Source organism: Corvus moneduloides, chromosome 17 (genome assembly GCF_009650955.1).
Source record: "Corvus moneduloides isolate bCorMon1 chromosome 17, bCorMon1.pri, whole genome shotgun sequence".
NCBI lineage: Eukaryota > Metazoa > Chordata > Aves > Passeriformes > Corvidae > Corvus > Corvus moneduloides.
The window spans coordinates 6,433,462-6,461,454 of NC_045492.1; the positions used below are offsets into that span (position 1 = coordinate 6,433,462).

Sequence of the window (27,993 nt, forward strand, 5' to 3'; positions counted from 1 at the left end):
CTCCCCTCAGTCTACAGAGCAAACAGGACCATGTGAGGTGCTAACCAACGTGCTTTATTTTAAGTTTTCCACAATCATTAAGGATTTTGTTTGAACATTACGGATTTTTTTTTTTTTTAACTTGATTGATCAAAGTTCCACATTCAACTGGTTTTGGCGATTTCGGTTCAACCCCCTCGAGTCCCCACCTGCCACATGACCCCAGGGTAACCCCCATAGGGTAACTCCAGCAGCTGTGGTGGGTGAAAATCTCCCTGCCAGCCCTCCCACCTGGCCCTGGGGGTTATCAGCAGCACAGGAGCAGGGGGGATGCACTGGATCCCTACCCCAGGCCAGTTCATCTTGTCAGCTCCACCAGTTTACATTATCAGAGAAACTTGTCCCAGAACAGGGATTCAGTCACTCACCTCCATAAAACAAGAATCATATCCTTTATCATTCAATCAACTATTTCTGTGACTGATGATTTAAGTTTAATACTTTAGATCCTTACATAAAATAAAATAAAAATAATCGGATAAAATGGTGATTAAAATCACAGTCAATTTGCAATGCTTTCATTGAAAGTACCCAAGCGATCTGATTTTAAAAGGCATTAAGAATCAAAGCCTATTTTTAAGAAATGTCAATAATATTCCAATGCAACTTGTCCACTGACCTGTGACTCAGCGGGTCATTTGTGAGTGAGTCAATCTCACAAACCTAAGACTGGCCACAGTTACCAACGGTGAGACACCACCGATGTCCAAAGTTACGTCAGAAATTAATTTGGTCCCAAACCCCATCCGTGGACTCAGTGCAAAGAACCAGGCAGCAACCGCTGTGCCAGGTTTTCAAAACACTGAACATGTTTGGAAACAAACTGTGGCCTTCCAGTTTCCAAAGCATGGAGCAATGCACCGAGTCCTACCAACACATCTCCTGAGTCATCCCTTCACACACCAACCTGAAGAAATAGTCTTCATCCTCCATGAGAGAATCACTCATGAGATGGCAATGAGACCCCATCCTCACACCCTGCCAGAAGCACCCGGCCACACCGCCTCCTCCCCGGCCAGATTCTGATACACTCACTCACGTTGGGTTGCACATAAATAATCCAGTTGCCTCCACCCTGTTCCCAGGGCTGGTCTCCAAAACGAGGTAGGGTATCAGAAGCTAGAGCAGCAAGGCTCGCCAGCTCTCATGGGGGGACAGGAATCTACCCAAAGATGCTCCATGCTTACAGGTTGTCCAGTTAACAACCACCTATGACAGAAGGACTCTGGGAGAGTTGGATTTGTACCTGCAGAAGGTGGGGAAAGATCTCCAGAGAAAAAAACAAATAGATGTTGTGACACTGACCAGGATTTCTAAAAATAAAATTAAACCAGAAGGTCCCACACAGTGTGAGTGGCCACGTGGCTTCTCCTCCTGTGCAAACTCTGATGATTCCAGTGCCCCAGTCCTAAGTGAGTGAGTCCTTCCCCAGGGGTGGCTTTGTTCATATTTTATTTAGTGCACTTAAAGTGACATTTTCTACAGCTGTCACAAATGAGGTGGCATTTTCTGCATGGATGTTGGCCCATGCAGGGAAGGTCCCCAGCTGGAAGATGCTCTTGGCCCATGTGTTCATAGCCAAGCTAAGAAGCAGAACTCCCATAAGATTCATGAGCAACCCAGTTCTTGCCTACAAAAGAAATACAAAGACAGCTGTTGAGTTTAGACTGGACATCTACAGCATGTGAAGCATGAAGCTATTTGAATGCAAACATTATAAAAACTGAAGGCTTAATTGCTGTTAATATTAGCAACATCTTAAGCAGGCTTAAAGCCACAAAGGCCACTCTGCAGCTGCTTACCAAGCTTTGATCCATCAAAAACTTTAACATCTGTTTAGCCTCAGGAATGTGAGCAGGAACTGGGACTAAGCCTAATTTCACTCATAAGCTTTATTTTACTGAGCTGGGGAACATTTCCTGCATCCAGAAACCTATGAAAGTTGAGCTGCTGAGACTAGAGGAATAAGAATAGGGGCTGGGGGATGCTGAGCACATTCAAGACCACTTTTGTCACCATTTGGAGCCATGGTGGCTCCAAATTTCAGCTTCATAAGAGGTCCTTCCATCCTGTGCCTTCAAACACTGTTGATACTTCTGTCTTCTCACTTTGCTACATACTGAAGTACTAACAATGCAGAAAAATCCATTCTTTAAACACTCAGGCTGATTGTTTTCATTATTTTATGTGTCTAAAGAAACTTACCATATCCTTGACCATCAAATGTCCAGAGGAAAACGCAATTGAGTTGGGAGGTGTTGAGACTGGCAACATGAATGCATAGGAGCATCCTATAGTTCCTGGTATCATTAAATAGAGGGGATTTACTTTCAGACGAATGGCCTGGAAAACCAGAAAGGAACAGGAATTGCACCTTGGAGATTCGAGCTGCCAATAGATGGATCAAAGGATCCAGTGGAGTGTGCAGAGCCGTATCCCACACTCTGTGATAAATAATCACTTATCTCACAACAAAGTCTGAAGGATTACTATCCCTCAGTGTCCACATTATGCTACAGGGCTTGTTGCTCCCAAGGGTTTTGAAGAGCCCAGGAGCAGGAGAACTGCCCAGTGCCTGTCCCAGCACAAACCCAAGACAAACCTGCCCACCCAAGGGGCAGAGCAAGGAAGGGGCAGAGGACGAGCTGGTCTTGCCATGGGATGACCTTACCAGCTCTGCCAAGACAGGCAGAAAGATGATAATAGTGGCTGTGTTGCTGGCAAACTCTGTGAACAAGGCGATGACAACCGTGATGAGGATGACGGCCACGGGCGGTGGCACACCCTCCAAGGGATGCAGATGGCCTCCTATCCACACAGACAAGCCAGACTCCTGCAGAAGGGGAGAGCAAAAACAGGAGTCGTCCTCCTGCATCCCTGCAGGGAAACTGATCCTCTCCTAGAACTTGTCCTCAGGATGTCTCACAGCAAGCAGCTTGCAAGGAGTTGTAACCTCCCCAGTTATCTGCTGTGTATTGTTGTCACTTGGAGTTGAGAAATATGTCCTTTGAGTGTGATCACTCCATTGATACAAGTTTTCCAAAGCCAAATGAGAACACCAAGTGACACCCTGATAAAATCCAACCCTGCTGGGCAGGATGATGCCACATGGCATCTGCTGTGGACCTCACCTCACAGCCCTTGGCCATGGCAAAGCCTCCTCCAAGCAGCAGGATGATGTTCCAGGGCACCGTCTCTTGGGCCTTCCTCCAAGTCAGCAAGGGCTGGGTCTCTGTGTTTGGTGCTGGAAACAGAGCAGAGGCCTGTGTCAAACACCCACCTGAAAAGGAGCATCAGTCATTGCCTGACAGAATGATACCATGAGTCTGACAGCAGTGCTGAAGCCCACTGTCCATGAGTTGCTGATCAAACATACACATGGAGTGTCTTGAGTTAGCCAGTTAAAGGAACATTTAACTTAGTATCAGATGTCCAAAAAAACCCTCAATTCTAGCATTAAAGTTTTCTTTGAGGCTTTCTTGATTTAAAATTTAATATCAGGTTAATTTTCTCTCTGTAACAGACATAAACATTGTCTTCAACGGATGGGGGTCCATGGAAGGAGGAAATTTTCTGCCACTTGAATTATAAAGATGTTATTAATTTTCCATTTGTCATTCAACAGCCAGTAAGTTTTATAGCAGAGAGCTCATCTCCCCTAAAAGCCATTTCTTAATACACGATAAAGTGAGCTCTGTTGTATGGAAAGATGCACTAATGGGACTGAAATTTTCTGTTGAAAAAGGGCACATATTTTATCCACAGGAGGCCTGATTAAACATCTTCCTGTGTATGGACAGCACAACAAATGTTGTCAGATGTCAACAATGTCAGAGCAGCTGGTATTTTGTTCCCACAGACCCCAGGCAATGCTCCATCATCCACAAAGGGCTTTCATCAGCCACTTGTCCACACTAAGATCATCTCTTATTCCAAGCAGCTTATGAATTAAAATTTGTATTTCATTTCTACTCAGAAGGGCCAGCCCACAACTTCAAAACCTGCTGGGGAGTTTGGGCTTTAGGAGTTCAAATTCTAAATTATTCTAGAATGTGAAGAAGAGCACCTATATCTGAGAATGGACAACTAGCCCAGCTCTGCCCTCTCAGAGGTCCATGCTCCCCTCGAAGGACAGAAGCTGTTGGGGAGTCAGACACCAAACCTCTGTTCCACAATCAGGTCTGCTGTGGTAAGTGAACACCCATTTCAGGTCACTTCACCCCACCATAGCATCAACCCTGACAGCTACATGAGCAACTGAGACATTCCTGCCATCAGCAGCAGGGCAGTGACTGCTCAGCCTCTGCTGGTACTTCAGAAAAGAAGCCACTCTGGGATCAAATGGCACCTTCAAGGCACACTGCTCCCCACAGCCAGCACTGCTGCTGCAGGTCCAAGGGAGGATAGCTGTGGTTCTTGCTCCATGCCTGCCCTGCCAGGACACAGGCAAGCACAGAGTCCCTGCCTGGAGGGGTCTGCTACTCACCTTTCAAGTCAAACCACCACCTGAAGGAAGGTTTTTGTGAAGGGAAGAAGAACAGTATAATCACAATGGTGATTCCCGTAACCGCATCTGAGATAAACCTGTCCAAAAGCAGCAGAAACACTTGTAAGAAGCACAAGCCTGTAGAATTACAAAGTTTATGAAAACAGGGATTTACCAAAGAAGATTACAAGTTTCCGTCAGGGCTGAACAATGCTTGTTGTTCACAGTTCTTTTTTTTTTTTAATTTCCTGTCGAGCTACATTTCTACGATGGCCTGTGAACCCCTCAGAAAAGCTGCCCTGCAAAAGTAAAAACCAAGATCTAATCCCCTCCACACTGATGCTCTGGCTGTTCTGATTCCAGAGTCGTGAAGACAAGTTTCCTCAGCCTATTGCAGGGAGGAAGAGAGACAGAGCCCAAAACATCTTATTTATATGAGCTCTTTGCAAAATGCTCAAACTCTCTGGTGAAAGGCAGGCTCCATCCAGTAAAAAGCTTAAGCATGTGTTAGATTTAAGGAGTTATTAACTGATGAGGAAAAAGTCCATAAGTACTTTGCTATATTAAGGAGTAATTTATTAAACTAGGGGTTTATTTGAAAAAAACCCACAAAACGATGAAGGTCTCTTCCTTTAAAAAATAACAACACCCTCTCTGAACTTTAGCATTCCCTAGCTGCTGTATCTATTCATCTTCACAAGGTATGGCTGTCACAGGGGACACAAACTTGGCAAACAGACAGGATAACATTTGGAAACAGCTCCTGCCATCTCTCTTCAGTCTTCAGGCCTCCAGTGAAATCGGTGGATTGCCTAAAGAACTCAGTATTTCACTGTAAATCTATTTATAAACAGCACTCCCAACATTAAATCCTAGGGATGGCCTCAAACAGACACATCCCAATTTCCCATTAGCTTCATGCACCTCCTCTAGGAGACAGAAAAAAACAAAGTTGGTTCTGCTACTTGATGGTCAGTTCAATTTATTCCAGGAAACTTGAGTAACAGTGTTAAGCAACAAAATCAGAAACTCAGGAATCTCAGCTTGGAAATGTTATTGCAAAATGGCACAGTGGAATGGAAAGAGTCTTACCCTGGTGCAAACAAGCTTGCCCAACCTGGAATGAATTTGGGATCCCTGGAGAACAGCATGATTGCAAACATGCAGAAGAAGAAGAAAATTGCCTGTTCTGCAAACCTGAAATGAAAAGAAATGAGATTAAAATGCTCATGGGCTAAAGGGGTGGATCCAAGCTAGGACAAGTATCCAGCTCCTGCTGCAGCATCTTGGCTGAGAAGTGAGGATGATTTTCTAAAAACAACTACAGTGAAACATTAGAACAGATTGTAAATCTATTTGCAAATACTGGTGTTTGCCAGCAATTCTCTCTTATTGGAAGACATTAAGGAGAGGCAAGATGGAGACCAGGAATGTCACAACAGCTGGACACAAGGTTGACCCTCTGGGTGTGGCAGAGAGGAAGGGCCAAGCAGCTCCCCATGGTCTTTCCTCTTCCCATGTCCCTCCAGGATGCCAGCCAGGGATGGTGTCACTGCAGCTCAAGCAGTACAAAAGGATGACTGAGATTCAAATCATACATGAGACAGCAGGAACAAATTCCTCCAAGGTCAAAATCTAAACACTGTCCCTTAGACACATGACAAACAGCAGGGTAAAAGGCAATATTCACCGAGTATCTAGGGCAGTTAAGATTTAACCAAGATGATGCTTCAAAATGCTATTTAAAATCTCTCTGAGCACAAGCAGGGGCATATAAGCCCTTGGGAAGAGGCTGCTTGAGCTGATTTTTAGTTATGGGGCTGCTAATCAAATTGGTAGAGCTCAGCTTAATGGACTTTCCCACTCCTAGATCTCAAAGTGGGACTTTGATTCTTTCAGAGACATTTTGCAGGCTGCTTGATAATGTACTGAATGGAACAAATAAACCAATTTCTTTCATTTACAGCACAGGCACAGAGAGCTGTCTTTGAAGAACCACTCCGTGTTCCACACAACAGAAATAATTACAATGTCGAGAGCACGACACAAACATCGCTGGATATTCACAGCATTGCCCTGAGTATGAAAATATTATTTTACAGATGGAGAAACACAGACCATTTAAGGATAAAGCCTACAGTTTCAACAGCCTTGGCTGCCCAGAATATCAGTGTATGGTTGGACATATCCAGGGTTGGATTTCTAGAGATACCCAGCTTTTCCTGCTTCCCCCCCTTTTTTTGGCATCTCTCAGAAGTCTAAAACCCATGTTTCTTTCTGCTGCTTACTCCAAAATATAATCCCCATCATTGCAGTTTTTACCAGCTTTTACTTTCCTTGCTTGACTAACATAGTTGAAGGAATTATTCAGAAAATAAGAATGTATTCCATGGCATGGATCTGACTTCTTTCTATATACTTTCTCTGGGCTTTAAGATTTCTTAAAGTATATCCACAATCCATATGATTCATATCCATAATATGATTTGCCAGCCTTCTCAGCAAATTCCTCCTGCTTTGCAGGACAGGTATGCACAAACCTCTGAAATCCAGCCTGTGTTGGTTAGCACCTAACACGCACAGAACTGGGTTTTTTCCTGGAGTAGAAAAATCATAAAGAGTAATTAAACAACTCAGCATGAATTCCTTCTGTAAGAGGAATGTTGTTCTTCAGAAGATTTGAGTGCAAGCTGCTATTTGCAATTATTCACGCTAGAGACGGTGAGGAGGCTGGAGCATGCAAAAAGCAAAGTTCAGCAGGTTACAAACAGACTGAGTGGAAATATAGGTGTAATCTTCTTTAAAAAACTCCATTACCCCCAGTCCTCCACTCTTAAAACAGGATATTTGCAAACACACTTAATTTCTTTCTCATTTCCATCCCAACTTTACAACTCACTTTGTTGGACCCAGTTTCTTATAGTCCTCCTTTATCACCTCCTTGGCTCGGGCTTCTGCATCCACTCTTATATTTGACTTTTTTGTTTTCCAGCCCCTGCCAAGAAACACAATTACATATTTACATGCCTCTGACCCAAGTGACACATAGGAAATACTGCATCTTCTACTGCAGCACATGGAGAACTCAGTGTCCTTCTCCAGCACCTGCTCTGCAAGGTTCAAAGAGCTGAACATCTCTGGCAGCTCAGTTTGTGTTATCTTCAGATTATGAAGACTAACAACGAAAATCTCTGCTGAGATAAAGGTAATAGGCCTTATTTATACTATATATATATTATGTACCCTTTGTCTATGCATTCATACAAAGGAGACCCTGCAGAGGTGAGGAAGTTTCCTCTTATTTATATTCTGAACTGTTTCCTCCAGCATGGGCTGTGATTGCCAAATGAAAGTCCCAACATTCCAAGATTTCCTTGTCTTCCTTCCAAGCAAGTTACCTACTTGGGCAGAATGACTAGGAAATAGGGTGACACAGAAAATGAATATGTCCCTTCATTTTTCAAGTCACTTGTAATTTCCTGGGTGATCCCAGGATGCTGCTGAGGATCAACAAAAATGTGAGGAATTTCTAAGTGGCCGGGAATGTTAATGTGCTCCTGGCTAAGCCTCTTAGCCCGGCTGCACTGACTGCACACAGTTTGCTCCTTTGTAGCATGTGCATACAAATGATATATTCATATCTCGCACTTCATCTCCCACCATATCCCATGACACTGAACCTGGTTTCTAACACTGCCTGTGACCTTGATTAAACCTACAACCCCAAATTTCTGTATCAGAGGCATCAGCCCATCCCCGTGGTGCCTGCCCTTCCTTAACACATTTATTGTTTCAAAGGGATGTGTTGGCTGGATGGTCTATATGGCTGAATGGTTGATCATTCAGAAGCTCCTGCACTTCAAGCTCCTGGCCCTTTAATTTCTTAATTTTGGGGAGGTGTTATTAACAGCAGCCTCAGCTCAGCCAGCCCATACCTCAGCCTTTTGCTGTGTTTTGGATTCAAGCAAAGCCGAAACGTCTGCCTGCCTGTGCCCAGCTACAGACACCAAGGACCTGCCCACAGAGAAAGTTCAGCCACTATCCCCAAGCAGTTACAGCCCAAGCATCCCAACAGGCTCCTGTGGAGCCTTGGCTGTACTTGCAGAGCTTTGCAGTGCCTCTTCCACGCACCTCCCCACTGGGGAATTCTGGTATCCGCGCTGGCCCAGCTATCCCAATACAGCCGGGCTTTGTGCTGGCGGCGATGAGCCAAACCAAACACAGAGCATCACGTTCCCTGAGCACCAGAGCCACCCTGCCTTTCACCGGGGGTTTCGGCCTCTTCCCTCACCTGAGGGGCTGGGGCTGTGCCGGCTGGATGCCGGGACCATGCCCAGCCCTCACCATGGGACACGGGAATTCAGGCTGGGCTCCACACAAGCCCTGGCACACGGCAGTGGGAGCCGGCCAAGCATCACACAGCAGCACGCAGAGCCTCCTGAGAAGCCCCACCAGCAAGTTAAGGACAAGCCTTTGGCATTTTCTGGATTAAAACTTTCCCATTGATTTTTCCCCCCCCATGTCTGAGACAGTGTAAATATTTGGACACCTGTTCTCTTTTCCCCCCTCTCCCCCCATTTGCATTTTAAAGTCAAAACAACAATTAAAGACTCTTCTAAATATTACAAATTCTGTACGGTCCCTGGAGGAAGCAAGACTGTTACTATCACTTGTGAGAGTGTGGAGGGGGAAAAAAGGCTCCACATGAGCAGCAGAGCAATGCTGCAATCACTTTAGGTTGTGCACACTAAGGGGTTGCAAGATTTACCGGAAAAACATGTTATTCTCAGTTACAGATTAACACGTTGTTGTAAAATTAAGCCCTGTTGTGAAGTAATCTGTTCCAAACCCAGGGTTTTGCCCCAAGAAGAAATCCTGTCTCTTTTATGGGGAACTAAGATTTTGTCATGATCTCCAAAGCTAGATCTTGCTTTTCCTTCTGTCATTAAAAATCTCCCATTTACCCTCCAGAGGCCAAGGTCAGGCAGTAAAATAACATTTAAAAATTATACATTTAAAAATAATACATACTCTGTACACATATTTCAGTTGGATAAAGTATATGTAACTATGAGATATCTTTAAAACCTTCCTATTGTACATCAGCTTTTTAAAAACAGATGACTTGTTATGGGATGGGCATGCTGGAGTTAGTTATAAATTCCCCCACCTTCCAGGAGATGATCCGGGGTGGTATCAGTAGATTTAGGATGAGAATCATGATGAATATGTATTTCACAATGCTAATATAACCAGAGTACATACATGTGTAGTGAATATCAACATACCTCAGGTTAATTCCTCCATACAGGATGGAGATCCATAGCCATCCCATGAGAAGAAAAATCAGCATTAAAGGAAATGCAAACATAAACCAAGAACCAAAGTTCACCACATCACATTCTGGAAAATAACTAAGCAAACGGGAAAAATCAAGTTAATGCAAGATGGGAAAGCAACCCTCCCATCCACGGGTAAACAAGCATCTGAAATCAGCAGTGAGATATCCCACAAACCTGCCCCAGTGCATTTAAAAACTATCTCTGTGTGTGCCTTAGGAGTTATCTGGGACACAAGGAAATGTGAGGAGCGTTGTGTTGGGACAACCACCAGGACATCCTGCCACCCCCATCTCACCCAGCCCAGCTGTGCAAGCCTGCAAGGAAAGATCTGGAAATCCCTCTCCAGATGGGCAATGCCTTTGTACAAAGATATTCCTGGGCACCCAGGATTAAATCCTGCTACAGAAACTGCTGGAGAGTCTGGACATGAACCTTGCAGGGATGCTGCAGTGCCCAGGACATGCTGTATGTACTTCTTGTAGAGGTCAGCAAAGGTAAGAAATACCTGGGGGCACCTGGGCTGGCACAAATCTCTGCTCCTATGCACATAGGAGGAATCTTTTATGACTAAGAAAACAGGCCAGAAGTAGTGGGTTCATTATTTTTCTTTCTCCCATACAGCAGTAGCTGTAATTGCTCACAAAGCACTACACAGTCTGCTTCACCAGAACAGTTACCAGGTTAACTGTAGGCGTGGAGTCAAGTCCCATTAAATTCAGTGGGATTAAAAGCATCAGTGAGGTGAAGCACACATGCTCCAGTTTGGCTGACAGCCTGCCTGGCTACACTGGAAACCTGCTTATTAAGTCTAAGGCTGGTGCACTCCCTGCTTTCATTTCCCAAAACGTTCTGGAAGGGCATGAATTTTCCAAACTCAGCACAGAAAGGGATTTCCTACAGGGATGAAGAACATGTCTCTGTCTTGCAGGATTTACAAGGCTCCCCAGGAGAGCCTCCCATACCTCTTCAGCTGTCCCAGAAGGATGAGGTTTGGCGCAGTTCCTGTCAGCGTTGCTGTACCTCCGATGCTGGCTGCGTATGGGATTGAGATGAGGAAACCTTTCCATATGTTTGTTTTGTATTCCTCCTCCTTCTTTAAGTCTGAGAGAGCATCACTGGAAATCTCCTTCTCCTCCGCCAGATCTTTGCTTTAAAATAGTCCAAAAGAGAATCCGGTGAAAGCCCTGGTTTAAATACAGCGCAACCACTTCAGAGCCTTGACAGAAGGAAAATTCCCAGTTTTTAGAAATCCAAGCTACCAGTGTGCTCAAGGACACCTTAGCAGCTCAGTGCTGCAGAGGGGTCTGCTTGGTGAAGTGCCACACAGGACTGTCAGCCTCGCAGAGGACAGAGCACCCTCAGACCCATCCATAGGAGCTGAGTGCCTTGCCCAGCCCCTCAGCAGCTTGTAACCCTGAGCATAAAGTCCAAAGGACTGCCAAAAGGAAAAAGAACTAAAATTTGATAGATTTGAGGAAAGAAACATCTGTTCCTGTGTTCCTGAAAAAGATGCTTCCTTCCCATCCTTGTTATCAAAGCAGGACCATCGCCAGTGTGTAAATCCTGGGGGGTTTTACATCATCGGCTTCACACATTTGATGTTCCTGGGAAAACCAAGGCACAAATCCCCAGCAGGAGACACCTCTGGCTATGATTTTAGAGTGGCTGAAATAAACCTCTGTAATGATTTGAACATGTAGAGGGATGCTGGGCACACAGAGGAGGGTTTTTATCATCAGGCTGCTAGTGACTGGGATGTTCGGTATAATCGAAACATTGCAATGATTGAATTTCAAATTCCTAACACGTGGTCTAGCTCAGGGGATAATTCTCTCTCAACTCTCTTATACAAACTTTATAGTTAACTTACTCCTCAGTACTTGCCAGAAACTGCATCTCAGTTGGTACAGTGTAAAGTTTATTCTGCTGAAAAGATGCTGAAAAAGAAAGATGAGGACTTTAAAACAGTTCAAAGCATCTAGAAAATTCTCCTTGAACCAAACAGAGGGACAGAGGAAACAGCTACCATTTTAGAAGAGGGGCTGTGCAAATGAAGGGTGAGCTCACACCAAGGGGATGGGGTCAGGAGCACCTGGCAGGGATGAACAAGCCCACCTCTTCCTGCCACTGCTCCAGCCCCACCACAGCACCCAGCTTCTCCTCCAACACCCAGGCACTTGGTCCCTTTACTGGTTTTGCCACAGGCTGGGCTTTGGGATCCTCTAACACAGCCAAGAGTTCCAGGGCATCCCTTACCAAGTCATGGGTTTGGGGTGGGTTTTTCTAGGGGAGGATTAACCATAAGTCATTCTTAGGAAGAAACACTGTTGGGCCTGGTTGTATCTGTAAGGCAGGTTCCCCAAGGCACAGCAGGAGCACTTCCTGTCACTGAGCTACATTCCCATTTTACACCCTGCAGACATCTAGAGCAGTCACCATAAAGCTGTAATTCCTTCTTTAAAGGCAAGAGTGAGACACATTTGGGGATTAGGTTTTGTACCAGGTCCTCCAAAAGCCACCCTGACAGCAAGAACCATTCCAAGCCCATCATCCTCTCCACAAATGACAGATCCTGCAGGTTGAGGAGCCAGTCCCAGTAAACTGGGAGCTGCACACCCCTAAACCACACCAACCCACAGGAGCACTCAGAAATCAAAAGATGGAAATGCAATACAATCACTCTCTGTTACCAGACCTGACATTAAGGCTCGTGGCATTTGTGGCCATGGCTTGACCTCCTGAGGTTGGGAGATGTGCTATCAAACCCCATTTCCCATGTTCCTGGCAGGACTGGAGCACTTGTGGGTTTTATCCACCTTCAGCACAGGTGGTCCTTCCCCACTACTGCTGGCTCTGCTGCCTTTCCTTGTGCTCTCTGTGTGCTTTTGGGTCCAGAGGTTTGTGTGCCTGCACTTCCCTGGGCTCTGCAGACAGCTATATACAGAACCCAATTCCTGCCACTCAAGCAGTCCCCAAATTTCCTTGCACCTCTTCTTAGCCCAAAACCTGATCCCCTTCCACCCACAATGACCTAGAGATCTAAAGCATGGAGAGAAGCCAGCAGCCAAAGTCTCAGGACTCACTCACGTGTGTGCCAAAGACACGGTGCTTGTTCCAGCTCAGTGAACCAGGGATTTTTGCAATGTCATGTTTTACACATCGCTAATTTACTGAATTGGAGTTAATTGGCTTGGACACACACATGCTGAGCTTTCATCCCAACCTTGCCACAATGAAAGGATGTAATTAGAAGGATGAACATCAACCCATGGTTGACTGTTGATCCCTCAATGGATTTAGCCCAAAGGCTCTTAAAATGCTGTCCCACTCAAGCCCAGTCCTGGCTCTGCAAAGACATTTCATTTTACCTCAACATTGTTCAATTTTTTTCCCTGCTAAACTCAGGCTACAATCCCATCTGGGCAGGACCATCTGTGATTTATCTTTCAAGGAAGGATTGCAAACGTAACCATGCAAAGAAAAGCAAGGCATACTGCAGAGCTTTTCCTATGAAACTTGTAAAAAAGGAATTGAAAATTATTACAGGTCCGTAAGTCAGAAAAGGCCAAAGATGACAGAGTTTGGACCCAGCTGTACACACCTCTCACAGGGCAGTATGAGGATTCTGTGGCCATTTCACCAAAATAACTCACTTACCTTAGAGGCAGAAATGCTTTTCATAGATAATTTTTGCTTTAATGACATTTTTACTGTTTCTGAAAGGTTCAGAAGACCTGAATAGGACTATTTCTACCCACTGAGGGATGCAGGCAGCAGTGCTGTGGCCACACCCTCCAGCACAGCCTGGGATTAGCCAGTCAAACCAGGCAGCAGTGTCCAAAAATGCACATGTCCCACTTGCTCCTTTAGAGACATTATTTCCAGGTCTGTGACTCAGAGTTACACCTCAAGCACTGACTGCAGTTTATCTTGAATTTGCAGAATATTCTCTACGAAGGAAAAAAAGAATGGAAATATTTTCTTGTGATTTTTACCTGCAGATATTTAAGGTGCTCAGAGAAATGAAATATTGCCAATGATGGGTTAGTGGGCAGAAGCAGGAGAGAGGTCAGGCTCACTGACACAGCAGCTGCCAGCTTGTCACACACCTATTGCTGGAGATGTCAGACAGAATTGCGGGGAATCTATAATCCACCTCCAAAAGGAAAATTCTGGAAGCTGAAAAATGTCTGTTGGTGTTAAATTTATAACCCTGCTTTGATCTACCAGAACCAGCTGGGACTTCAGCCCCCCAACCTCACTACTGCTCTCTTGCACCAGAAACCAAGAGTGTCAAAATGAACAAATGACTACACCCAGTTTTAGCTGTCAATGACACAAGAATGTAAATATTTGCTGATCTATAACATGCTGCCCATGTGGCTGGGCATGGACATAGATGATTGAAAGTCTGAGATTTTCTCATCAGGAAAAAAGTGTCACCAACCGATCAGAGATCACTTAAATTCTGGCACTGTGTGTGTAAGCAAAGCCCTATACAAAACTGGTTTCACACACTTGTTGAGATTTTTTTCTGTAAACCAAGTGCTTTGAAACATCACATATTCTTTATTATATTTTAAATTATTATTTTTAACCACTCAGATATTTTTTAGCCTCATGGACTCTACTACATTGTTATGAAACCAAGTCAATTTGCAAACTGATCTTATCACATGGCATTGTGCAAGTTTCCTTCCACATACAGCTCCCTTCACAAATAAATCTTTTTGGAGCACAGATCACGATTCAGATAGATTATAAACATTTAATAAACTATGAAATGAATATACCTTCTTCCCATCTGTACATCTCCACTCCTAAGTGTAACATGAGATTAGTCACTTTTGACTGACTTCAGGTTTAGGGCTTCCTTCAAGGAACTCAGCTTTGCTCATCCATTCAGAAAGATTACAGAAAAGGATGAGTCCACCTTGGGACACTAAATTTCAAATAAAAAGTCCACATGAAAACACGCATTTTGATGTACAGAATGTTGTACATTTTACAGGTGATTCCTCCTTCACTTGTATTTATGACTTTCAAAAGCCTCTATCTCAAAAAAAAAAACCAAAAAAAACAAACCAACATCATCACACCATCACATGGTATTTGCAAAGCATCACTTTATTCATTCTTCTACCTGCATGCCCCTCCCTTCCCTTTTCTGGTTTCTCTCACCACTGCAAGTGTTGTGAGTCAAGGATGTTAATTCCGTGCTTAACAGTGTCTAGGACAAGGGGGGAATCTTCCTTTTATGTGTTCCCAAACTCTACTGTATTTACAGCCACAACTACGCAGTCAGTTTCAGAGGCTGGGGTCAAGAAGGTTAAAAGCAGACTGAAAAAACACAGAACAGGAAATTATAGCAAGGAAATCCATGGGATTGATTTTAATAGATGTGAACAGTCAAAAATTCATAAAGCAAATGTGATAAAGCAACTTGGAGTGAAAATATCTCATGATTGTTAAACATTTATGATGAATGATTAATTATATCTTTATTAGAGTGTGCACATGTTTGAGTCTTCTTCTGGGGACTCCTTTATCTTAGGACTCAAGGGGAACCAAAAAGCCATTGCTTTTAAATCACAGGCAGATGAATTACTAATTAGTGCAAGAAGAAGCAGCAGAAGAAGAAGCTGTGACTACTGCTCCAGCTATCAAAAATAGCTACAAAGGGGATGTCAGGACATCATTTCTGGTTTGCTGTTTCTCATCACTGTCTGCCAGAAGCCCAAAGTTCTGGTAAATGACTCGTGAAGAGAAGGCTGGAGGAAGGCCTTACCTGGCCACATACCCCTGACCTGTCCTCAACCTGCTCAAGAACAACACCAAACAGCAGCATCAAGACGGAAAAAAAATCACAAAGCACTTCATAGATAGATATTTAACCTGCCAGCCTTCCCTTGAGTCCTTGCTTTCCCCCCCAGCTCAGGCTCCAGTTCCATGGGTGAACAAACAGGAAAACAAGAGAACACACATGTCCCAAGAGCACAACAGCTCTGTGTGCCACAGGGAGGGACCCACCCTGCACCATCCCATAGCACTCATCTGCCCCTTCTGCAGCCCTCCCTGGCTCCAGCTGTCCCCCAGCAATGCATCCTTACAATTCCCACCACCACTGTGCCACAGAGCTGGGCTTTAACCTGTGCCAGCAGCAGGTTTATGGAGCAGCTTGGCTGGGCATTGCCGCTTTTTGGTTTTCCAGGCCACTCATAAGCATTGCCTCCTGCATGACATGAGAAAAGGGCAGGATAAAAGGGAGTTTTCTGCCAATATTCTTCCACCATGGGAATAAAGTATGCAGTAAAGTGGGACCAGTCCTGAGATCGAGCTGCAAGCTCAGGAATGTGGTATTTGTGCCAGTGAAGTTGATAAAACAGGGAGATTCGAGAGCAGCAGGGCAGATCTCAGCCGGCTTGTACTACTTGCCCTGTCTCAATTACCTTGGTTTTCTTCATTTTCCCTGTTCATATCCTTAGATGTGTCTTTTTCCCCAAAGAGGCTTTTTAAAATTGCATTTGCAATTGGAAGCATCATAGCAGTGGAGGCAGTATTACTTAACCACATGGACAGGAAAGACGTTGTCAACATCATCCCTAAGATTAGTCTGAAAGAGAGAAAAAAGGAAAAGCTGAATTTCTTCAGTTTGGCGAGTTCTCTGACACATTAGGAGGCTCATGTGCAGAGATAACAAAACCAATACCCAAAAGGATTTCTATGACTCTCCTGAAACTGGATGGAGCACGGGCTGAACCAAACAATTCTCCCTGTGCTCCACTGGCCCAGGGGCAAAGGCAAACAGCTGAACAAACACAATAAGCTGGAGAAAAGGAGGTGTGGACACCCCCCACTGTAGGAGCAGCACAGCAGAGCCACTTCCCAAGCACCTTCAGCTCACATCCCCCATGGAGAACCCCCTGCTCCCGTAGTCACCTGGCTGGCTGGACTCCCACCAACATGAGCACCCGGAGTGCAATCCTGCGGTGTAAATTCCACTCCTCAATGGCCGAGGCCATGATTAAACCACTGAGGAAGAGGAAATTGGTGTCTAAAAAGTATTGTGGGCAAACTTTGTTAGATGGGAGGATCCCCAGGAAGGGAAAGAGGACGATGGGCAGCAGAGCTGTCACAGCCAAGGGCAGCGCCTCCGTGCACCAGTACAGGGCCATCAGCAGGATCACATAGAGACATCTTCCTTCCTGCAAAAGGAGGAGAGGAAAAGTGAGACTTGGCATTACAGAGACATCTTGTCACCTGTCACACTTAGACAAGCAAAATGCGCCATTTACTCCCTTAAGGACAGAGTATTTCTCCCAAATCGTTTCCATCAAGTACAACGTCTTCCCCCTACATTGTGTAAGGGGTTCAGGACTGATATGAGACCACAGCAAAACCAAAACCCTCCGTGATTGCCTGAGCTTCCCACATGCTGCAGGCTCACAGGCATCAACCAAGGAACCTTCGGAGAGCAGGAACTGTCCCACAATGTTGAATTAGGGCTGGCATTGCTGCTAACATCCTCAGGTGTCCCAGTATCTGACCCACTTAATGTTTGTGCTTTCCCTTCAACTTCCACAGGCCATGCTCTGCACGGCTATGGAAAAACAGCCTTGGGAGATGGATGTTCCACACATTTGCAATAGGCAGCATGCAGAAAAGCTTCTTTTCTTGAATCAGAGTCTCCCAAGAGATTTGTGAGAACCCATTCCATGGCAACCCATCCCAGCCCCTACGGAAATCAGTAAATCAAGCACCCTGGTGTCACACCACTTCCTGGGGGCAGGAATCACCCGGCATCACCCCAGCCTTGGCCAAGGCTGGCAGAAACCCAGTGCCCCCACACTGCAGTGTGAATTCATCCATCCACCCAGGAGGCACAAACTAGACCAAAGCCATTTGTCACGACAGCCATGGCCAAAAGAACGAGCAGTGGAAGGAAGTCAGGAGAGCGGCCCCAAGCCCGGGATGGGAGAGCCCTGGGGGAGCCCAGCACAGAGCTGGGCTCGGTCACGGCGGGGCTGAACAGGGATATTGTCAGCAAGCACAGGGCAGAGTGCCCACAGCACTATAAATAACTGCTGAGAATCACTTGGAAGCCACAAAACTATTTATTTTATCACTTTTCCAGCTTGTTGAGCGCGTTGAATTGCTACTCAAAGGCACCTCTGTCCTTCTGCTGGGACCTTCCTCCCCTGTACCAAGTCTGAGCTTCTGAGAGGGAGATGATGGCTCTGCTCCCTGCCAAGGCTAGGAACAGCATGAGCTGGGGACTGTGGGGAGCTCCATTTTGGGGATAATGTGGTCTCAGCCACAGCATTTGAGGGTTCAGCCAGGCACCAGAGCAGGTGCAGTACAACCACCACCTGCTTGTTCACCTATGAACAATTTGCTGCAGGCCTGGGCTGAATTAGGTCAAAACCGATACGGATTTATTGTTCACTACATCTGCAAGTGAGGGTTTGAAAGGTGGACAAAATGATAGAATTTCTGATTTGCTTTTAGCACCCAGGCTTTGCATTCACAAGTGGTCCTGCTAGCAAGGTCCCAGCACCTCAGTGTACACAGAAACATGAGCACACCAGAACTGAGTATAACTGGATTTTTTTTCATACATTAATTGTACCAGTGTCAATGCCTCATATGAAGTGCCCAATATCTGGATTTAAAGATCACTTTCAGACCTAATTTTAGATGCCAATAAGATGACATGAGAGAGTGTGAAGTAAAACCCTCAGGCTCAGCTCAGCCCTGGCACCTGGCAGCTCTCATGGGCTCCCTGCGCTTCACTTCCCCCAAACCAGCAGGATCAGAGCAGCAAACCTGGCAGTGTTAAACTTTACAAAAATAAAGAACCATGTTTTAAAGTGTTTGCCACTAGATTATTGATTTAATTCCTGTGCCAACTGACAATTCCTCTTTGCTATGGTTCTTTTTATACGTCAGAGAAATAGCTTTGCTCTCATTAAGATCTTTTTCATTTGATTTCCAAAGGCCATATGGATAATTCTTTTCTCCCACTGGAAAAATATTCTTCAGTTTCCTTCAAAGAAAGTTGCACCAAAGTCAACTTCAAAATAAAGACATTTTGGCTCTTACAGGTGTAGAGCAACTGAAAATATTTAACAATGATACAAGAGCATATCAGTGAAGGCTTTAATTGACTTTATGAAATAGAAGATGTACAATTTAGAAAACTAATTATAAGTAATGGGTATTTATTCTCCAGTGTATGGCAAATGTTCTGGAAAACATTGCAATGAGACACAGCATCAATCTAATAACTCCTCTTCACTGCCAGATCAAAAGCCAAGGGGTAAAACTGAAACAGGGTAGAAAGAACTGCTATGTGAAAGGCTTCCCTGAATTTTGAAACCTACATGGATCAACAACAAACCACTTGAAGAAAGCTGTAGTGCTGTTTATCCAATTTATTCTACCCTAAAAGAGGACAAATTGCAGCTATATTGAAAAGATTTTTGAGATAGGACCATCATTGAACAAAAAAGGAACAAGACCACTCCAGAACAACTTTGATTTCAACCAAGCATTCCCCAGAATGAAAAAAAAAAAGTCATCAATAAAATGGAACCAAACTCTGCATGAAATTGAAAGTTTCTTGATTTTAAGATATTTTGTGAATGTTAATTAATTAATGCCCCCAGTGTCTAGTATGTTTGGTTAGTACACAAACAACAAATGCTAACAAATGTCAGTAGAATGGTCCTTGAGGGATTTGGCCACAGGTGCCACTGGACAGGCTGAGCTGCACCACTGCTCAGTGTGGCACCATCACCTCCACATGATCTTTATCCTTCCATGCCTTGGCTGCATCCTTGTCAAGACTCCTTCTACTTCTCGTACCTCCCAGCAGCTTTGTATTTATATTTTTCAACAGAATTCTATCAAAGTTAATGGGGGAAAATGGTGGCACATATGAACTTTAAAATGGATCTTGTGATCAGGTTAATTTTATAACCATTTAATGATTTCCAGGGAAGCAGCTTGCAGGTCTGGACTGCAGCAGCTCTTCTTCCTGTTGCTCAAGAGCCTTGAGTTCGACCTCTGCCCCTCCAGACACAGATCTCGTCTTTGCTACACTGAAAGCACCGGGGATTTTCCACACTGGGGGACCTGCTGAGCTATGGCAGAGGAAGCCAAGCCACGAGGTAGTCTCCCATGGGCAGGAGACCTGGTGGTCTCCGGGAAGGGCAGATGAGGTGCCCCGGGGAAAGGAGGCTCTGGCAGGGAATGTGGGTCAGGTAAGGCGAGCTGGCTCACCCAGGCATAGCACTGAGACACAAGCCACCAGTCCTCACTGCCAGCCTGAAAGGGACACCAGGACCTTCGGCTGCACCTTGTTCCCCATCAGACCCTAGCTTCCACCAGGCAGATTCAGCCCTACCTTGGCACTGCCAAACTTTGGGTTTTCTCCATCAACCTCTGAATGCTGCATGGTCATCACAGCCCCATCAGCCCCACACAGGCTCCATCACCCTATAACCAGGTAAAAGAGTGGCAGACAGGGCTCCTCCAGGACCTTGATCCCAGTACCCAGAGAGATTTTGGCTGAATTGGAGCTTTTCAAGCCCTTTTATCCCTCTGCCATCACAAAGAAACATTCTACCTGTGATTTACAGAACTACTTGGAGAAAAAAAACAAACACTGAGTGTTCTCGTGTCACAGCTGTAACTGCTACCAGCCACACTGCACTCACTGCCTGCTCTCCAGCAGGATGGAGATGTGAATCTGATTTCTACTAACCCAGCTCCTGCAAGCATTATGTAATCTGGACATAACCCAAGCCCTGTTTACCAGCCTTCCTGCCAGTGGAGTCATTTTGCTCCCGCTGGCTATTTGCGGAGTGGCTAGAAAGGGGCCAGTAACACAGGGCCACAAAGCTGCAAGAGCTTCAGGGAGTCTATTTTCCTCTCCTAAAATGACATAAAGCTTATTAAACACTTTTATTTAACTTTTTGAAGTATTTTGTAGTTGGCAAAACAACAACAACAACAAAAGTCTCTGTTTTAAAATGAGATAGCTGAAGCTCAGATAAAGTGGCAAACTGAATGTGTGGCAAAAAGTCACCAACTCCACAAAGAGCAGCCTGGTAGACTCTTCACTGCTCTTGTCAACTTCCACATGTCCCATACACACAAATATAACATTAACCACCTTGGCTGTGGGTAGCCAGTCCAGCAGCTGTATTGAGCTAATTATGTGTTATGATCTCTCCCCTTTTGGGTTTTTTTAAATACTTCCCAAGGGGGGCTACAAATCAGCCTGACCTGTGGTCAGCACCCCTGGTGATCTCCATCTTTACTAGGGCTTGTAGAAATACACTCAGTTTACACAATAAACTCTTCAGGCAGCTCTTGCAAAACTATCGTATGGAAGTTGCTTAAATGTATAGATTTTAAAGTAGCCAGGGTTGGATGTATGACATTTTAAATTTCCTTTTAGTTACTGTCACAGTAAAAATATTTATTATCAGTCAACTTCTTATGCTGTAGGATTGTACTATCAGAATTTTGCTCAGTATAGAACAAAAATGGTTCACTGAATGTGGCTTTTTCTGCATTGTCCATCCGGCAACAGATTACCACAGGCTGGGTTTCTTTGATGAACATTTGTGTTCATCACGCTCAACACCCTGACCAGGGATTTCTTCCTCAATTCTTGAGCATCTCTTTTCATGGAACCACAGAAATGTAGTTGCTTGGAAAAGACCTTTACAATCATTGAATCAATGCAAACAGAGGCAGGAATCAGGCAGACGTGTTTTATATGCAGTCATATTTCCCAATTAATATTGACTCATGTCCACTTCCCTTTCCCCCAGCCCAATTATTGCTGCTTTCACATCCTCCCTGTGCCAGCCTGCTCTTTGCCAGGCTTCCCCTCTCTCTGGACTGAAGCTCACAGAGGATGTGGTAAAATGTAGTCACTGCACTTTCAGTTATCACCGTCTTTCCCTACTGAAGTTCTTCCTCTCATCTTCTAACTGACCATTGCTTCCAGTTTTGTGAAACTGGCCTTCCCAAATCACCACTGGCAAACATGGCAGAGATGGACTTTGTGTATGAAGTGTACAGTCAGGCTACAATCGCTCACTTCTCCTGCCAGGCTGCTCTCCAGCCTGCTCCCTACCTGTCCATGCTCCTGCTATGCTCTCCAGCCAGGATCCAGCTCCCCTCCAGCTTGCAGGACACCCCACTCCCATCCCCACTTGCATCACCCCTCTGCCCACACAGACGCCCTTCATGCTCTTTGCTTTCCAGTGCAAGCAATGTAATTTTTCTTCTGGAAGATCTTAAAGTCTCCTTGTTCTAACCAGGAGGACCCATTACATCCAAGTTAATTTTAAATTGCTCTATGGCCACTGAGGAAGTCAAGTCTGTTTTCTGAAGGCACTGGGCCCTATTTGCCTGCTCAGAGCTCCTTTTAGCAGATTTGGCTGCCTCAGCTGTTACCAAGCCAAGAGGCTGTAGACATTGAGTTCATTAGAAGCTGTTGGAACGAGCTCTTTGCACAGCTCATTAAAAGTGCCCCCATGCCCCTTCCAACAGAACAGTTCCTCCAGCCCCTCCTGCCCTGCCCCAGCTCTTTGCAATCATTCACAGCCCTCTGAGCAGGGGGGTCGCAGGCATTTCCACTCACGGGACAAATATTCAGCCATTTCAGCAGCGACCAGAGCGTGAGGTGACACACAGACCCTTGTGCAGAGAACTGGCTCCTGGGAAGTGGCTCCACACAGAGCGTTTCCTTCTGCTGCCTGATGTGATGGACACAAACCACTGTTCCAGACACAGCTTGGGGAGCTCACCCTGAGGTCTCAGCAAACGCACCCACAAAGTGGAAATTTCATTTCTCTATGTAAGAGAAAGGAGGTTGTAGACAACGCCACTTACACAAGCCTCCCTCTCCACAACCTACAGAGGCCATCAATTAAAAACAAGGGCAATTAACATAACAGCAGCAGTGCCAGCCCTGTCACCACCCCTCTGTGAAGGGACTCCCATAGGGATCTGGAGAAAAACCACTGCGGGGTGACAGCTGGCAGGAGCTTTAATCACAGCGTGAAGATGTGGATGCTGGAGTCCATCACCAGTAAGCAAGAGCAGACCTGATGGATGATTTTTCTCAAAGGATTTTGTTTCCAGGGGGCTATCACTTGGGTGTAGGTTTCACTGGAAAACTCCCTGCACCCACATCACAGGGTATCACTCAGAAAGGACATACTAATCCAAGAAGCCATATCCTGTTGTGTTCTATCAGCTTTAAGTCAAGACTTCTTGGTCTCCAGATCCAAGCGAAATGCTGCCCTTGAAGCCAAAGCTGAGGTGGCTTTTTATGGTGGCAATCCCTTGGGAGATAAAAATTGCTGAGCATCCCGGTAGGGAGAAGGTAAATGGTGACATGATTTGGGAACAGATTTTAGCATTGGCAGAGCAGGGAAGTACTGCAGAGGTGTCTGTAAGACACATTCTTGCAAGGGAAGGTTCATCCTGACACCAGCAGAGGCTGAGCCTCACTGCTTTTTATCTCCTACCAGTTTCTGTTACACCCTGCCAGGCAGCATTCCGACCATCCCAGCAGGAGTACAGGCTTCTCCAACTTGTCCAACACCCCCATGTTTCAGATGCTCAAGTACTCAGCAGCATCACGGTTGTTACAGTGACTGCACATCACGCAGGAGCTCCTCCTGCCCCAGCCTGCTTGTCCTGGATGCCCTGCCTGGGACAGACTCCCAGTAACACCAGCAGCAGCCCAGTCAGTTGAGTTCTTGCTGAACATCTGCAGCAGCTCTCACAACCTGGCTGCCCAGGGGAGCACAAGGCTGGACCTGAGCCCCGTGTCAGGACAGACCGCCTGACTCGGGCGGTGCAGCTGAGGGCATGCCTTTGCCATCACGCGCCAGGACAACTTCCACACTCTGCCACCCCGATCCCCAGCCTGCTGGCCCCCGCCTGTTCCTCCCCCTTGCTGTTTCCACACTGTGGTTAAAAGCGTAACCTGCTCCTTCCTCTCCCACAGCCCCTCGCGGCTCGGGCTGCGGACGGGGGGGTCAGGCAAGCTCCAGACGTCAGAACTTAATCCCCTGTTGATGCAACAGCAAGTTTCTTTTCTTGTTGAACAAGTGAGAGAGTTTAGTGTTAAAACCTTGGATGAATCATTGACCCCTGAACATGAACAGATACAACTGCGTACAGGAGTTAACAGCTACAGGTTCCCCCCCCATGCCAAACCCTGGGAGAACTTGGGGAAGCTGCAGTTGGACTTGCCTGAAAGGTTGCACTGATTAACACCCATGTGAGCACCCAGGTTTCAACAGGCACCAGCACAGGTACCAGCCAGTGTCACTGCTACCACCTGTGATGCTTTAGAGCCCATGGAGAATGAAGAACAGAGCCCCAAGGCGAGCAGCAGAGCAGCCAGCTCTGCTAGGGTCTCCTTCCTTTGCCACAGCTGTATCCCTGCTTTGCCACTCGCTCAGCTGCAAACATTTCCACTTTCCCAACACCATTTTTCTTTAATAAAACAGCATTGACCAGACCAGCCTGTTCATGAGGTTTTCCATGGACTGCACCCTGGAGCGGGCTACCAGCTCACTGGAGGAGCTCAGTGGATGTGAGCAGCACTATTACACCACAGAGACATTTTTTATTTCTGTACACATACAGAAATCCCTTTTCTGAACATCCAAATCCTGTACAGCCCGTGTGACACTATACACTTCTACCAGCACAGAGAGCATCTAGATCAAAGCCCTTCCCACAGCACTGGGTTCATCTGTGATTTATTCTCACAATTAACTCCTGCACGTTCCAGACACGAGCTTGCACTTAGCGTACAGTGCATCTCCTCACTCTCTAATCCTAGCTCACAATTTTACCAAGTGCCAAAGACAAACAAGATGCCATTACATACACCTGAAGTCATTTGTTCAGCTATTGAAAATGAATGTAGGGATGTAACTATTCACTTACGAATCCGCGAGGGAATTTAGTACCTGTTGTGCAATGTGTTTTCTGCTCCTTGAGGCAGACATTTAACACAGTCCTATTCATAACTCAGCCAATACATAAAACAGAGAAAAAAAGTGATATTAAATCCAGAGAAATGTCTCTTTTAATGTATGGTGTCACTAAATAAAGCAATGGTCAATCTATGTAATTTTTCAATTTCACTGGTGTATTTTGTATCTCAAACGAGAAGGTTTCACCTGACAAGCACTGTACAGGCAGAACTAAGTGCCAACTTTGTGTCCTTACAGCACCTGAACTATTCTATATTCACTACATACTGATCATTACGTCTTTTCCGATGTAAACAAAGTCATTCTCAAGTGGATCTGAGTCAGAACATGAGGGCGAAATCCTGCTCGCACTGAAGTCAACCATGCAAAATTCCAGTGACTTCACTACCCCATGGACTTCCACCCAAGGCTCAGAGGCTCCTGGTGCACAAGAGCTGTGTACGTAGGATAGCAACAAAAATCCTCCAGCCTCCAAAGCCTTGCCACAGACTGCTTTATGTGCAGATCACACATGCTAAAGCACAAACTCTAAGAGGAGACCAGTTCTTCCACATTTACAAAACACCACTTATCTTACTCACAAAGCCTTTTCAGGTACAGCACCAAAGGTTCCCCTGAGAGTCACCCAGAGCGGTGTGGGCGGCACTCAGGTCTCCCTGGCATTCCCAGCCCTGCAGCACGAACAGCGGGACAGCTCTGCAGGTCCCTGTCCCACTGCTGGCACCACCACCCGCTGCCACTCCCATCGCTAAGGGGATGGGCCAGCGATGCCAAGCAGACTCTCAGTACCAGGCACTAACCTTCTACCCCCGCTCTGCAAGCCCCCCGCTGGGTAATGCCGGTTATGCCTCAGTTTCCCCAGATGCCATTTGGGCACTACCGATACTACAGGACACTTGGGTACCAGCAAGAGGCACCAGTTATTGCCACTGAGTTTGAGATGATGCTGAACCATACGATCCTCCCACCTCCCAAAGTCCATATAAGAAACATTAAACACAGTTCACGTTATCTATCCCTTCTTCCCCCTATAAACCTGACTTGGACGCAGGATGCCCCCTCCACTCGCACTTTAAGTTGCTGCAAAAGGGAGAGGAGCAGTGGCATCCCACACTCTTCGCTATCCCCTCCCTCCACGGTCAAACCCTGGCAGGCAGCAGGGTGACCCTCCCGAGAGCCAAATACTGAGGGTGCCGAGGCGAGCGGTGGCACGGAGCACCCGCTCCGTGTCCCCAGGGCTGAGCCCCACTTCCCAGGGTGGAACGCCGCTCCATACACCTGGTCCGCGTCCCGAGTCAGCGTCCCCAGTTTGTGCTGCCGGTCCGTGCCCCGCAGCGGGTGTCCCCAGCCCGCAGCGCCCACCCGGGGTTCCGTGCGCGGTACCTTTGGGGGGAGGCTGAGCAGGACGGGCACCAGCGCCAGCGGCGCGCACAGCAGCACCACGAACCTCCGCACGCTCCACGCCTTCTTCACCAGCGCCCCCAGCGCCGCCATCCCGCGCCCATCGCCGCATCCACCGCCGCGCACCCGCTTTATCCCCCGGGAACGGCCCTCCCGGTGGGCGGCACCCCCCCGGGATCCCCCGCCCTTCTCCGCCCCGCCTCGCCCACCGGGAGGGGCCCCGCACCGCCCCACGGCACTGCGCCCCGCTACACCGCCCCCCATCCCCTATACCCGCCCTCTTTACGGCCCCTATATCCCCCTCCTTTTCCCCATCTCACCACTTCCCAGCCTTTTTTCTTTTTCTTTTCTTTTTTTTTTTTTTTTTCCTTATTAAAAATAAGCAAACACAACCAAACAAAAGGTCAGTGGTGTGGAGCGGGATAGAGCCATGGGAAATAGCGGAAAAGCAAGCGGCAAAGTCTTGGCTCACACAAGTGTGAGCCCCAGCAAGCAAGCGATGAACATATGACTATACCCTGGGTGTCCTATCAGGCTGGACCTTAAGGATGCTTCAAGGGTCAAAAAGAAAACACAAAAGCTGCCCAATTTGAACTCTGAAGGTGGATTTTCTTGCCAGCTCTGCCCTATGTCGGATTCATCAGAAAGAAAATGGGGAGTATGTGGGGCAGGACAGGATCCCCTCTCCTGACCGCAGTGAACCTCAACAAGCGTTGCCGATCTCATCTGACCGCAGTGAGAGACAAAGGAGACCGAGCTGCTCCGCTATCAAGATGAGCAAGAGATCAAAGCCAAGGGAGCTGCTTTTTGCACTGCCTGTATTCTTGCAACTGAAGGCTAAACAAAGCTGAGTGGTGGGGAGAAAAATGGGAAAGCAAAGAAACACCCTTAGTACTTCAGCAGCAACTTTTGAGTGCTTTCAAACATATTCAAAACATGGGCAAACTGACCCATATATGACAGAGAAAACTTCTCCATTCACAGTTAGTCAGCTTTCTGGAGAGTTACTCCTCCTTGATAACTACTTCCTAGCTCATCAAGGAAGTTGGAGTCAAATGCATTGGATTAAAAAGCAGCTGTGAGAAAGCCTCGTCCGCCTCACACAACCCATGAATCACTGGCACAGAGGGAACAAGAAATTAGAGGGTGGTGGTACAATCAGCAATAGGGACAGGACTGTGCTCCCGTCTGAAGGAACTCTGCTCCGGGTCTGGATCCACCTCCTCCATTCCCCTCCCTCTCCTTAACAGCACTGTATGTAATTTTGCACAAATAGTAACAAATCAGTTAATGCCCACAGCCATCCCGGGCAGGGGCTAAAGGGTGGCGGCATCACCGCTGCGGCTCTTTTCAAACAGCAGAACGGACACAAAAGCTTTTGCCGGGCACTGCCGGGGGCCGCTGGCAACGCGAGGATCCGGCATCCGCCTGGCGCCCGGCCCCGCGGCTGCCCAGCCCCGCTGGCAAACGCACCTTCTCTCGGGGCCCAGAACAGGCACAGAGCTGACCGAGAGAAATCTATGAGGATTTTTACCTTGCTTTTCCTAAACTGCTCAACAACATGAATACAAAGTTATCATGACCAAAGTAAATGAGTAGGAGATTGCTGTGCTGCCTCAATGCCACTACAGCAAGCTGAGGTAGCCGAAGCTGCTTCATTACTGGGGTAGTAGTGCATGAT

The 27,993-nt window shown here is 46.4% G+C and overlaps 1 protein-coding gene across 2 annotated transcripts; it reads right to left on the reverse strand.

The window, feature by feature from the left end:
- Positions 1-33: 33 nt before the first annotated feature.
- Positions 34-26,433, reverse strand: SLC13A3 (solute carrier family 13 member 3). 2 transcript variants are annotated; one of them, XM_032127058.1, is made up of 13 exons: positions 26,295-26,433; positions 16,807-17,072; positions 16,317-16,480; positions 11,738-11,804; positions 10,830-11,015; positions 9,814-9,939; positions 7,425-7,520; positions 5,618-5,722; positions 4,526-4,623; positions 3,171-3,283; positions 2,711-2,872; positions 2,245-2,382; positions 34-1,669 (listed from the first exon to the last, which is right to left on the reverse strand). In XM_032127058.1, exons 1-13 carry the CDS (start codon positions 26,403-26,405, stop codon positions 1,484-1,486), a joined length of 1,818 nt encoding a protein of 605 aa, XP_031982949.1. In that variant the 5' UTR covers positions 26,406-26,433; the 3' UTR covers positions 34-1,483. The 2 variants fall into 2 exon arrangements, with proteins under 2 accessions (XP_031982949.1, XP_031982950.1); XM_032127059.1 differs by having other exon boundaries at positions 26,359-26,378.
- Between the last annotated feature and the right edge of the window lie 1,560 nt (positions 26,434-27,993).

Excerpts from the sequence above, each read along its gene's own strand:
- SLC13A3 (XM_032127058.1), bottom strand. The coding sequence starts at position 26,405 with ATGGCGGCGCTGGGGGCGCTGGTGAAGAAGGCGTGGAGCGTGCGGAGG. Across the intron at positions 11,016-11,737 it reads TTTCTGGCAAGTACTGAGGA|CAAAGATCTGGCGGAGGAGA; the intron begins GTAAGTTAACTA and ends ACTATTTTAAAG. Across the intron at positions 5,723-7,424 it reads AAGAAACTGGGTCCAACAAA|GTTTGCAGAACAGGCAATTT; the intron begins GTGAGTTGTAAA and ends TTTTCATTTCAG.